We start from the raw sequence: 12,525 nt of genomic DNA on the forward strand, positions 1-12,525 counted from the left end.
CAAATTTTGAAACGTAAGGCATTTTATTCATAAAATACATTTGACGCCCGACCCCACAGCCAAGAACACCTGTCTCGGGAAACAGAATGTCTCCCCTAAATAGAACTCGGCCCAAGGCAAGCTGAGGTAGGCTCTAGATAAACTGTGGAGTTCACATTGTTTTGCCAAGGGTCCAGGCCAGTGCCATCCAACAGAACTTTCTGTGATGACAGAATTGTTCGGTACCTGTGCTGTCCAATGTGGTAGCCACTGGCTGTGTATGGCTAGTCAGCACTTGACATGTGGCTAGGTGTGACTGAGGATTTAAATTCTGCATTTTGTTTAAATCTGACAAATAAATAGGACAGCATTTGGTGGCTCTGGGATCTCAGGCTTTCTAACTCCAGAACCTACGCTTGCTTGTCTGTCCCTATAGCTACTGGCTGCTGTCCTGGACAGTGCAGGTGTGGGAGGACTTAGGAAAACCGTGAGGTGGCTGATAACTGCCTGGCCAGAGTAGAAAGGCAATTGGAATTTACCGGAAACACTGAGTCTTCAGACAAAAACATGTTCAGATTCTCTTGCCTTAATTTTTCCCTTTAATTTACATAATAGATGGGAGGATGACATAATCTAGCAGATGTGGAAATGAGTCTTGATTTTAACCCTAGTCCTCATGCAGCTTTAAATTTTTTTTTTAAGTTTATTTATTTTGAGAGAGACAGAGACAGCCCAAGTTGGGGAGGGGCAGAGACAGAAAGGGAGACAGAGAATCCCGATGCGGGGCTCGAACTCCCGAAACTGCGAGACCGTGACCAGAGCAGAAGCCAAGAGTCGGACCCTCAGCTGACTGAGCCACCCAGGCGCCCCAATCCTCATGCAGCTCCAGTACATAGCTCACGTGTTCCGGCCAGTCGGTAGGGCACAGGGAGGGGTCTGTAACCCATGGCAGGAGTTGGTAGTGAATTTTAAAGTTGCCCTGTTGCACTGGGGAGGTGGTCGGGGGGGGGTGCTGCAGGAATCCCAGTTACGATTTCACCCTCGGGGGCTCTGTGCCAGTTCTCCTGCTCAAACCCAACAGCGTCACCGGGGAGCACTCTACCAGCTTCTGCTACGGTGCTCACCCAGGAACACAATATGCTGCGCAAAATGTCATCCCAGACAGGAGCCCAAGTTAATTATAATGTCAGGCTTCCCACTGAGACACAGATAATTAGAGGAGAATATTACAGTGTTTCCCAACTCCTGGGGTAAATGGGAAGCATCTTCGAATGTCACCTGCTGGAGATAGGAATTAAAGTGGTTGGAGATGTTCCACTGGAGACGCCCAAGGCCAGAACGAAACCATCTTTCAGGATCAGAGCGGCATGAAGGCAAAGTAAGAGGGGGGAGGGGGGAGGGGGGAGGGGAGAGGACGAGGTGTTCTAGGCCCCGTGATATACACGTCACAGCAGATGACATAATGAGTGGCCCTGCTGGTGGCCAGCACTGTCACCTCACTTAACACCGAACCCCAAGATGGATTATTATTTCCATTTTACAGCCAGGATCCTGAAACTCCCAGCGTCTTAGCTGAGGTCACCCAGCTGGCAAAGCATTTGGTGGCTCCAGGGTTCACGCCCTGGCCTTTCTGATTCTACATCCTGGGCTTGTCCCCTCTCCCCACACCTCCCTCCTTGATACATCAAAGGGCTAACGATTTGCTTGGGTCCTGGATTGTCCTCCCTTGGTGGAGGTGGTGGTGATGGCGACGGGTGCATGGGGACCGCGCGGGGGCTCACTGTACCCGCATCTGCAGAGCGCCCACAGTGATAGTCCACGTTTCCCCTGCCAAAACCTCCCTGCTGATCTGAGCTGCTGCGTCTGGAGTGACAATCGCACCAACACGCCATTGTGGTGCCGCAGACATTCACATCTAATGTGGCAAGCTTCAGAACACGAGAAGCATTTCCTGAACTTCTCTGTAACTGGCTCTGAAAAACTCTGATCCGTCGGGAGGAAGAAAGCATAGCCCCCCGTAGCGAGAGGCAGGCTGCCCATGCCTGCACATGCAACTGTGAGCTTCATCTTCTGCCTCCCTGGGCAGCTTCGAAAATGTAAAACAGGGGGTACAAATACCTAACTCATACACAGAGGACACTTACAAAAGGCCCCGGCAAGTGGCAGCCTCCAGTATGACTGGTGGCTTTTGTTGCTGCCAATGAGTTGTAGTCCTGAGTGGTCTTCAGCTTACGCATTAACTGAGCCTGGGTCCCTGGCTGTGCAGAATACTCCTCCAGTTTCTGGAAACAGAACAATGTGAAGGAGAGGCTGTTGCTTCAGTGTTTTCCCTGGAAAGCTCCCTTTCTAATAACAGGATTTTCTATTTGGTCTTTGTCCCAGGAAAATGAAGAGTCAGGAAGCTGTTCTTTCTAGCTCTTGGCTCCTTCCTGTAAGCTCTAAGTTGCCAGACCGCTGAAGCTGCCCTTCCAGCACGTGGAGACCACACACAAGGGTAAAGTGAATGCCAGGGACAAGACCTGGAACGTGGGAATCCCAGTGTTCATGACAAAGGAGACTCTGCAGACAGGACGGTCCTGGATTATCTAGGGACAGGATAACCAAGCGTAGGTTATACGGGTGGACCAGATAACCCAAGAATCTTTATAGGAAGGAGGCATAGAGATTAGACACAGAAGAGAAAGCAATCTAATACAAATCCTTTGTTTTGTTTCCAGCCTGTAATGAAAACCACCCAAACAAGGTTATCTCAGCCATAAAGGAATAACTGTTATTTCTACCCTTTTGTGTGTGTTTTGGGGGTGAGGGATGTTGAGGCAGTTAAGCAAGAGAGGTGCCTCTTCCAAAAACCTTTTTTATCATACAAGTCATTTGTGATAGATAAGTTGATAAATCTCACAAGAACATGAAGAAAATAAAAATCAGCCACAATCCCAGGAATAACCAACGACGGTTAATATTTTTAGTGTATAAATTTGTGAGATACTGTTCCTTAAAAAAAAAAAAAAAGCCCCACTCAAGCATTTCATGTAAAGCCACAAAATGTAGCCTAACAGGAGCCGTTGAGTGAAGACAAGCCAAATAATTAAAATCAATTGTTGTGCTGTTTCTGGAGACACAGGCAGTGACCCTAGTTCGCTGTATGTCACAGCAACAACCAGCAAAGTGAACTTGGCTCTTGACTTTAATGAAAGGAAAATAAAAAGCGTGTGACTCATCTCGCCTCTTCTATGGGTTTATAAATAATTTTAACCACAAAGGAGAGCCCACTCTGTCACAGAGACCCACAGAAGCTAAATGCCGTCCCTTAGCCCGCCTGTGGCCAAGGGAGAAGGTAAACTGGGACCCTTGGCTCTCAGGTGACAGCCCTCCATCCCAGGATGGACAGTAGGTACCAAGTGCACCAGTCATTCCTTGTGCTGGAATAGACGCTGAGCTTCAATATGCAACATGAGATCCTAAAAGGGAGACAGCATGGGGCTTCTTACAGGAAACTCCATCTGTGGTGGGGGTGGGGGGAGTGAGACCCCTTTAAATGACTGCCATTCAAGGTGATAACCATCACTACAGAAGCAGAGACAGGACATAGCCAGGCATCACCAAGAGAGGAATGATTTACACCGTTAAATATATTAGATGAATATTGTACTTTTTGTATTATTTTTCACAGAATCATCCAATGCCAGGGCTGAAAGGAATCGCAGCGATAACTTAACACACACACACACACACACACACACACACACACACACACACACACACACCCTGAGTCACCAAATGGAGTAGTGTTTGAAGAAGATAACTCTGGAAGATCCCTTTAAGCTCTAAATTTATCTTTCTGGCATACAAAATGATGCTATAGCACACTGTCGAGACCATAAGCTGCTCATGAAAAGAGATTAGTAGGAACTCGATTTGCTAGTTGATTTTTAATTCCACTCAGATGCACACAGGGTGCTTGTTTTCCGAAGGCCCGGGGACCTCTGGAAGGCTCAGAGCCCTTCAGCCTGCATGATGCCGCATGAAAATCACTTTTCAGAGACCATGCTCAGAAGGCGACAGAGTTGCTTGTGCAGAAAACACGTCATTTCCCCGGGGCACCATTTTCCAAAGGACTCGGGCACCCCATCCCGCCTTCGACGCACATTGGCCAAGCCAGAGAGGGGGCATGGAACTTGGAGGCGGCACATCTACCTGTAAAGACTTGAGGTCTGCCACACGGGCCGGAGGGGCTCACATCTGATGGTCTTCCTCGGCCATTACGGTTTCTTCCGGAAACACGTCCACTGTTGGCACGATTGTGCGTGTTTTTCTCGAAAGTGGGGCTTCTTCCCTGCTCTAGGGCTATGGGCGGTCTTCACGAGGTCCCTGAACACTTGGGGCTGCCTGCGTGCTGAATGGGAGGGGGTCCCCAGCTCCTTCCAGGTTCTTAAAACAGCTGTGAGCCACAAAAGTTTAAGAACGTGTCTGCCCCAGGGCACCTGGGTGGCTCAGTCGGTTGAGCGTCCGACTTCGGCTCAGGTCATGATCTCACAGTCAGTGGGTTCGAGCCCCATGTCGGGCTCTGTGCTGACAGCTCGGAGCCCGGAGCCTGCTTCGGATTCTGTGTCTCCCTCTCTCTCTGCCCCTCCCCTGCTCACACACTCTCTCTCTATCTCAAAAATAAACATTAAAAAAATTTTAAAAAAATAAAATAAAATGAAAGAACACGTCCTCCCTTGCACACATGTGTAAACCCAGGGCCTGGGGTGCGTGCGTGTGCCTACATGTGTGACCTCACACACCAGAAAACTCTAGTGGACAAGACACTCACTAACAAGCTTCCTTTTTTTACTTCCACATTAAAAAAAAAAAATAACAAAATGTCATCCCTATCATCCCCAGGACATACAAAACTGAACCAGCAAAGACAAAAAAACTTCAAAAAAATCAAGTATCCTTTTAGTCACTGTGAAAAGTCTATCTAAAACCCAGAGTAGCGGGGAACATGAAAGCTCTAGTTAAATTTTTAATAAACTATGAAGGATAATGGTAAAAAAGAGACCTTTTCAAAAGTAAGCTGGCGACAGACAAGCTCTTGAAATGGTTCCCATCAAAGGGCAGGAAGCTGCCACGGGTAACTGCGGGCGAGTGAACTTCTCTTCCGACCGGAGTTAGCAGACTGAGGCTCCAGGGATGTGTCCCAGTGGGGCCTTGGGAGACTCGTCTGTTTGTATTTAGACCCTGGTGATGTCATCTGGTGCCGGGGGGTTCAACCGCATCTACGTGCCAATGATTCACAGGCGGCCCAGATTGATCTCTGCGACCCAGACTCTGCTCCCATCTCCAAATTCGAACATCCGACTGCCTGATGGGTATCTCCACTCGAAGGTCTGCCGACAACCAAACCTCGCAGTCCAAAACGGAGTTCTTGACATGCCCTTCTGAAGCCTGCCCCCGCTGGGCCATCCCCATCCCAGTCGAAGGCGATTCCACGCTTAGCCGGTCAGCCCTGAAACCTCGGGGTCCTTCCTGGCTCCTGCCTTCGTCTCTCACCCCACGTCTACTGCACCAGCAAATCCCCCCTCTCCACCTTCAACAGAAGCCAGAATGGGACCCCTACTCAGCATCTCTGGCACCACCACCCTGGTCTGAGCCACCTTCGTCTGTTACTTGCATTCCTGCTGTGAGTGGCCTCTCTGCCCGGTCTCCCCACAGCCGCCCTCCCCGTCCTGAGTCCAGTCTGAACTCAGCACCGACAGACAATCTTTTACAACACAACTCAGATCATATGCTTCTCTGTTCAAAGGTCCCACAGAGTGAAAACGAAAATCCTTACAAGTTCCAACTGGGGCAGGGCTGACCTCTCTGTCCTTCCTTTGTGCCTCCCACTCACCCTGTTCCGGCCACAGTGGACTCCTGACTACTCCTCATAGGTCCTCACGTGCTCCTGCCTCAGCATTCTTGCACTGGCTGCTCCCTCTGCCTGGAACATTCACTCTGCCCCAGAGAGTTGCATGTCAGACTCAAATGCAAGGTCTCAGTGAGACTCACTCTGACTGCTCTATTTAAAATTGCAACTCGTTTCTGGGGTGCCTGGGTGGCCAATCGGCTAAGCATCTGGCTTTGGTTCACATCACGATCTCACAGTTTGTGGGTTTGAGCCCCGTGTAGGGCTCTGTGCTGACCACTCAGAGCCTGGAGCCTGCTTCCGATTCTGTCTGTGTGTCTGTCTCTCTCTCTGCCCTTCCCCAGCTTGTGCATGCTCACTCTCTCTCTCTCTCTCTCTCTCAAAAATAAATAAATAAGCTTAAATACATACATACATACATACATACATACATACATACATAAGATGCAATTAATAAAAGGCAGGAAAGGAGGAGAAATTTCCCCTTGAACCTCTTGATCTAGGCAAGCCAGCTGCTCCCCAGGTCATGAACTGTTAACACGATGCTTCTGATGAACCAACTAGTTGAGGTTCCTATGAGCCACTCAATCCTCCATACAGTCAAAAGGTACTTTCAATTCACCATAAAAGGGACACAGGTTGAACTTGAATTTCGGAACGCCAAAGATCCAGAAGAAGTTCTGTTGTCAGGAAAGAAGTAACTTTTGAATCTGTGCTGATTACGAATCATCAAATGTCAGTGTCCACCCACACCTCCTTCTGCTAACACATTTTTGCTTCTGGCCTTAATCCAAGCTCTTACTGAAGTCAATGAACACGTAAATATGTGAACTCTGACTCTCCCTGATCTTCTGTTAAAATGAGCCCAGAAACAGTCCCAGTTGAGCACACGGGAGCACAGAGGGTAGTGGCAGGTGGCAGATGGGAAGGGCTCCGCCAGAGGGAAGCTTATGCCCGGCTTCCCAAAGCCCAGTCCCATGAAATCTGGATTTTTAGATCGCTTTTGTGTTCTTCTGGGAGACAGAAAATCACCACGGGATACCTCAAGCCAGTATAGTTACCTTATTTGGCTGTAAACCCACTGGGCTGATCTTTATTCGTTTTCAACTGGTTAGAGAAGGAGCCTTGAGTGGCAGCAAGATAGCAATTAACTATTACGACTGAAGAGGCAGGGTAAGTACCTTCTCTTTTCTACTGATTAGAATTTAATAGGTTGAGGGTGACTGTGGAGGTTTTTCAAGCCGCCCTCTGCCAAGTCTTTGGTCTTCCAATGAGCTCGCTAAAACTTTGGGGGTGAATGTGGCCAGACCCATCCACCAGGGCAAATCTACTCAGGTCAGCTTGGTGCTTTGGGGGTCCCACAGAAGACTTCCTCCAAAGGAATACTGAATAGTAAGCTCTAGAAAAAGCAGAGAGTATGCCTATGGCCAAAAGGGAAAGAGCCAAGAGGGAAATGAGATTGTGAAGAAAAGCTGGAAGGCAACCAGCCTATATGATCCTATGATAGAAATTCCTAAGAACAGGACAGAAATGATAAGGAAAGTGCTTCTCATCTAGGGGAAGACGTAAGTTTAAAAAGTGATTGGGGCGCCTGGGTGGCTCAGTCAGTTAAGTATCCGACTCTTGATTTCAGCTCAGGCCACGATCCCGCGGTTTGTGAGTTCAAGTCCCTCATGGGGCTCTGCGCTAACAGCAAGGAACCCGCTTGGAATTCTGTCTCCCTCTCTGTCTGCCCCTCCCCCACTTGTGTGCACATGTGTGCACGCGTGTGCTCTCTCTCTCTCTCAAATAAAAAAAAAGTAATTGGACACATAGTGTTCTAGACAGGTTTAGTATATACGGGAATATAGAACATTGCAATTTTGATTCTTTAAAAATGACAAAGCAGAAGTTACAAACGTTGTAAAAGTTAAAAATGACTTCTGTGCAAGCAGAAGTTATATCAAGTTACCCAGAGAGGAATACATTGGGTGTGGCCTTTTCTCCCACAACATTGAAGCCAGAGGGCCAAAGAACAACGTCTACACGAGCTTTGAGGAGAAGAATGTGCCTCTAGCAAGCCTGGTCCAGTCGAGTCACGGCTGTGTAACAGGGTAATGGGTTGGCATTATGAACTGGGCAAGGGCTCAGATAATATATCACCCAGGGACACTCCCTCAGCAAGGTTATTCCTCAGACTCGAGTTCTGGTCCAAGGAAGATGGATCTGGATGCTGAAGAACTCAAGACTGAGGAAGCCACAGCTGGGAAGGAGGACAGGAGTATTATTAATGCTAACAACCATGACCATTTTCCAATTGCTCATGTGGCCCAAGTACGGTACCAAAATCTGTGAACGTACGTGTGTCCGTGCACATTATAGCATCTTATTTAAGTATCAAAATAAATCAATTCATTTTGTAAATAATACCCCAGTTATCTCAGTGGTAGCAAATGCCCATTTCACAGATGAGAAAACCAAGGCTCAGAGAGCTCAAGTCATTTGTCCAGATACACTAAGTGGTGAATTCCAAGAGGTGACCGACCCAAGGACTGCCTCAGCTTCCTTCAATTTATTTTTTTTATAATATCTTTATTCTTTTTCATGTTTATCTACATTCTCTAGTTACTCTAAATGAAACGTGATATTATTTTTGAAATAGAATGCCAGCACATTTTTTTCAATTAAAATAAATCCAAAGACACAACACGAGTTACTGCTGAATGCTAAAAAGGATAGGCCTCGCAAGGACATTTCAGACAGGTGTCCCACAGCAAGAAGGCACGTAAGGCAACTATCAGTGCTCAGCTATACAGAAGTCAGTACTTTAAAAGGGCGTTAAGCAGGGGCGCCTGGCCAGTTCAGTCGGTTACGCGTCTGATCTTGATTTCAGCTCAAGCAAATCATGATCTCACGGTCCGAGAGTTCAAGCCCCTGCACCAGGCTGTGCACTGACAGCACAGAGCTTGCTTGGGATTCTCCCTCTCCTTCTCTTTCTGCCCCTCCCTCACTCCCTCTCTCACTCTCTGTCTCTCAAAATAAATAAACTTAAAAAAAATAATAAAAGAGCGTCAAGCGGAACCGGAGACATCCCGGGCTTGTAAAAGGTGCTCCCCACAGCAATAACGCAAGTTACAAATAAAGCCAAGGAAGATTTGCATTCTGTCCCCCACCCCCGTCAAAAAAGGACCCACGTCACGACTGTTCCAGCCGAGCAGCTGAGCTGACGGTGTGACTTTACCTTCGGGCAGGTGGCTGGACCGCTCGGGGGCAAGACCTCACCTGGAATGTTGTGTATGGTGATGGCCAAGATGAGCAGCGCGATCCTCCTCCAGCTGCCGCCAAGGGGCTGCGCCAGGTTCCCTCGAGGAGGCGGGGGGACAGCAGGGCCCTCAGGAAGACCCGCGGCCACCACCTTCTTCCGCTGATAGGCCTCCCCGTTCTCACTCTTGTCTGAGCAAACAGAGAGGGACAGGGAGAGAGAGCACTTTGAAAATGTGCACGCTGGTCCTTGGCAAGCAGCAGCGGGAAGCAGCTTTCAACCCCGGGAAATGGTCCACTTCCTGACTTCCCAGGGGACCGCGGATTCTGTTTCTTTTCCTGTTCCTCCTTCCTTCCTTCACTTGATTCATTTTAGCAAACATTCGCTGAACAGACGGCTCCCAAAGTACAGGTACTGGAAGGGATAAAAAAAAGATGGAACTGGGGCCACCCTAACAATGCCTATTTAAAAGAAACAATATTGAGGAGTGGCCAGGAGCTCAGCGCCTGGAGCCAGGCTCCCCGACTCACCCCTGACTCGTGCACATAGCAGCTGTGTGGCACTACACGAGCTGGTTACTGTCTCTGTGCCCTGGTTTCCTGAGTCACAAAATGGGACACTAAGAGGACCCAACCCACAGAGGTTCGTGAGGCTTAAATGAGAGGCTCCACCCAAGGGCTAAGTGCGTAGGTGTGGACTGCGCTGCCTGTCCTGTGTTTCCTCTTTCCCTACAGCATTGCAGGGTATGTGACCCTCCTCTCCTCTTCACACAGCCTCATGGGAACCCATCCGCGTGCCAGGCCCAGCCAAAGAGATCCCCTCCCCAGGGCCAAGGGACTGGTGACGTGTGTGGATTCTCAATCCGAAAGGTCGTGCGAGGGCAGCCTGACGACCCACGAGGGAAGAGAGCAAGGAAGCAGCTTGGCAAATGACAGAAGGAAGGGGCTGCACACAGACACACAGACATGGGAAATCATGCACCCAGCCAGCCAGCTGGACAGACAGACAGACAGACAGACAAATGGCAGCCTGCGTGTCGCGGGACATTCTGAGCCCCACGGGCTGACTACGGTCCCAGCCACTGGACTTCATGAGCCAACCTCCCTTTCAAACATTCCTCTTGGGGGATATATTTGAAGGATGTCATTTCCTAGGCCCAGGCTGTGCCAACTACCCATGGTCTCCAGGGTCATTTGCTCACTCTCAATGGAGGCAAATCGCCTGGGTCTGAGGCAGTGTCTAGACTGCGGTGCACAGCACGGGACGCATTTGTGGGAGTGGCTTCCTGGGGGAGCAGAGTCTGGAGCGAATCTCAGGCACGTGGCGGCACAAATGGAAAGGAGGGTCTCGCTATCACGAGTGAACCTAAGAACCTGTAAGTCACAACTCAGTGGTCTTGGACGGGACACAAGAGGGCAACCATACACAAGAGGGCCCAGTTTGGCCTCGCCACCCCGGGGGTGGGGGGATTGTTGGTGTCCCCTTTCACTCTCAAAGTGTCCTGGTCTGGACAATAAGCGATGTGGCTCCTCTGGCTGCAGGAAACAGCAGAAGCTTGACTGATTCTCCACTGTGTCGGGGGGGGGGGGGGGGGGGGGATGTCTCTTGCAGGAGTTAATGGTCATTAACTTGAAGGGTAGGAGGGACTCTCTGTGGTGGGCTCCTTCCCTTCCCTATGAATTTTCCACGAGCAAAAGAATTCTCATCTCTAAGCGGAAAGTTGCAGAAAATTTTTCCCAGAGTCAAATTAAGAAACAACAGGCAACTATAAGGACTCCTTTCGCCCTGACCATGGGGCTCTCCTTTACTTCTTTTCATTTTTTATTTTTATTTTATTTTATCATTATTTTTTTTTTTATTTCTGGGAGAGAGAGAGAGAGAGAGAGAATGTGAGCAGTGGAGGGGTAGAGTGAGAGGGAGACACAGAACTGGAAGCAGGCTCCAGGTTCTAGGCTGTCAGCACAGAGCCCGACGCGGGGCTCGAACTCATGAACTGTGAGATCATGACCTGAGCCGAAGTCGGGGGCTTAGCTGACTGAGCCACCCAGGCACCCCTCTCCTTACTTCTTGGTATAAAGCAAAGGTATAAAGCAAAGGGGGTTGATCTCAGCAACCAGAATCTCGCTACAGAAACTTGACCGGGTCTTTGATCCTCTTTTCGGATGAACGCGCCTAAGTGAACATTGCTTTGTATTTCCAAAACGGCGGGTGGGGAAGGGGGGAATCTTCTTTTGAAAATCCTTCTGTGTTTGTTCACTCAAATCAAGCAAGTAAGCCTGAAGAGTAAGCAAGTTCCAAAGGGCAGGCAGACTCAGGCTTCCCCAGGTCCCAGTCGGTTCTCTCTCTCTTACAACAGCCGAATCTCAATGCCCTTAGGGAGAAGGGGCCTTCTATGGATCCTCCAGAATATGCAGGGTTACCAGCCCCCACCCAGTCAGCAGCCGCAGCTCATATAACCGGCCTCTGGGGACTCCAACAATCTCTGTTGGAAAGCCACTCTACCCAGACACTATTTGCACGGGGCAAAGCTAAATACACATTCACGGCGCGGTCTCCATATGGTGGCAGAGGGCACCCGCCTTCCTCCCGGACCAGTCAGGAAACACCACGGATTCCTTGGGTTTCCTTTGAGCACACAGACCTGACCTCGCTCTCCAGTGGGAGCTGATGGCGGTGGGGGGTAGGGAACTCTTCCCCTTGGGATTTTACAATTTAAGAGAGAAGAGACAGAGAAGATATGAGTAATTCCTTTGCAGCGGAGGGCAGAAATGTATACTCTCTAATAAACTCTGAAGCTGGTGCTTATTTCTGTCAGGGCCACGGAGGCATCAGACTCTGAATCCGCTGCAAATGTGCACAGAGAGCAACAGAGATGGGGGCACCGTTAGCAAATCCCAGCCGTGTGCTAGTGTCTAATAGGAGCGACGGAGAAGCAGAAAGAGGTAAAGCCACGTGCCCCCACCTTGAGGTCCCCGTGCCCCACCTCGGGGTGCCCGTGTGCGAAAGCTGCTGTGCCCGAATGGGACCTGAGATGGTGTGAACAGCTCACGTGCACGTTAAATAAGCCACTGTTTGCTAACAGCCTCTAATGGGTCTGCAACGAGGAAAATTAGTCCAAATTAATCACTACAGAGAGTAGGAACAACTCCTGAGCAATGAATCTCCTTGCCTCTCCTGGCAGGGCCATTGAGACCACCGCATATCAAGAACACCAGCACCATGAGCAAAGGACGACCGCTTCATGGGGGCAGTGGCCAAGCCTGGGGTGGGGTGAAGAGGTGTGCCAGAGCGACAAGAACCTGTTGAGGGGGGAAAGGTCTGGGCACTTTCGAAGTAGGATTTGGCAAAGAGGAAGGATGGGCAATGTCGATTCAGAAACGCAAAATGGCATTAGTGACATTGGCTAATAGGGAAC

At 49.5% G+C, this 12,525-nt stretch overlaps 1 protein-coding gene across 11 annotated transcripts in view; it reads right to left on the reverse strand.

Annotated features, from left to right (window-relative positions):
• SLC39A11 (solute carrier family 39 member 11) overlaps nucleotides 1-12,525 on the reverse strand; it is a 422,497-nt gene that overhangs the window by 134,545 nt on the left and 275,427 nt on the right. For 10 of the 11 annotated variants that reach the window (XR_008294188.1, XM_027047966.2, XM_015076301.3 and 7 more), the window contains one exon: nucleotides 9,131-9,301. The exons of the other annotated variant lie outside the window; for it this stretch is intronic. Coding sequence is in view for 9 of the 10 variants with exons in the window: in XM_027047966.2 (XP_026903767.2) it covers nucleotides 9,131-9,301 (171 nt within the window). In the remaining variant the exon portion in view is untranslated. The remainder of the gene's footprint in view (nucleotides 1-9,130; nucleotides 9,302-12,525) is intronic. 11 annotated transcript variants of the gene reach the window in all.

This window comes from Acinonyx jubatus, chromosome E1 (genome assembly GCF_027475565.1).
Source record: "Acinonyx jubatus isolate Ajub_Pintada_27869175 chromosome E1, VMU_Ajub_asm_v1.0, whole genome shotgun sequence".
Taxonomy (NCBI): Eukaryota; Metazoa; Chordata; class Mammalia; order Carnivora; family Felidae; genus Acinonyx; species Acinonyx jubatus.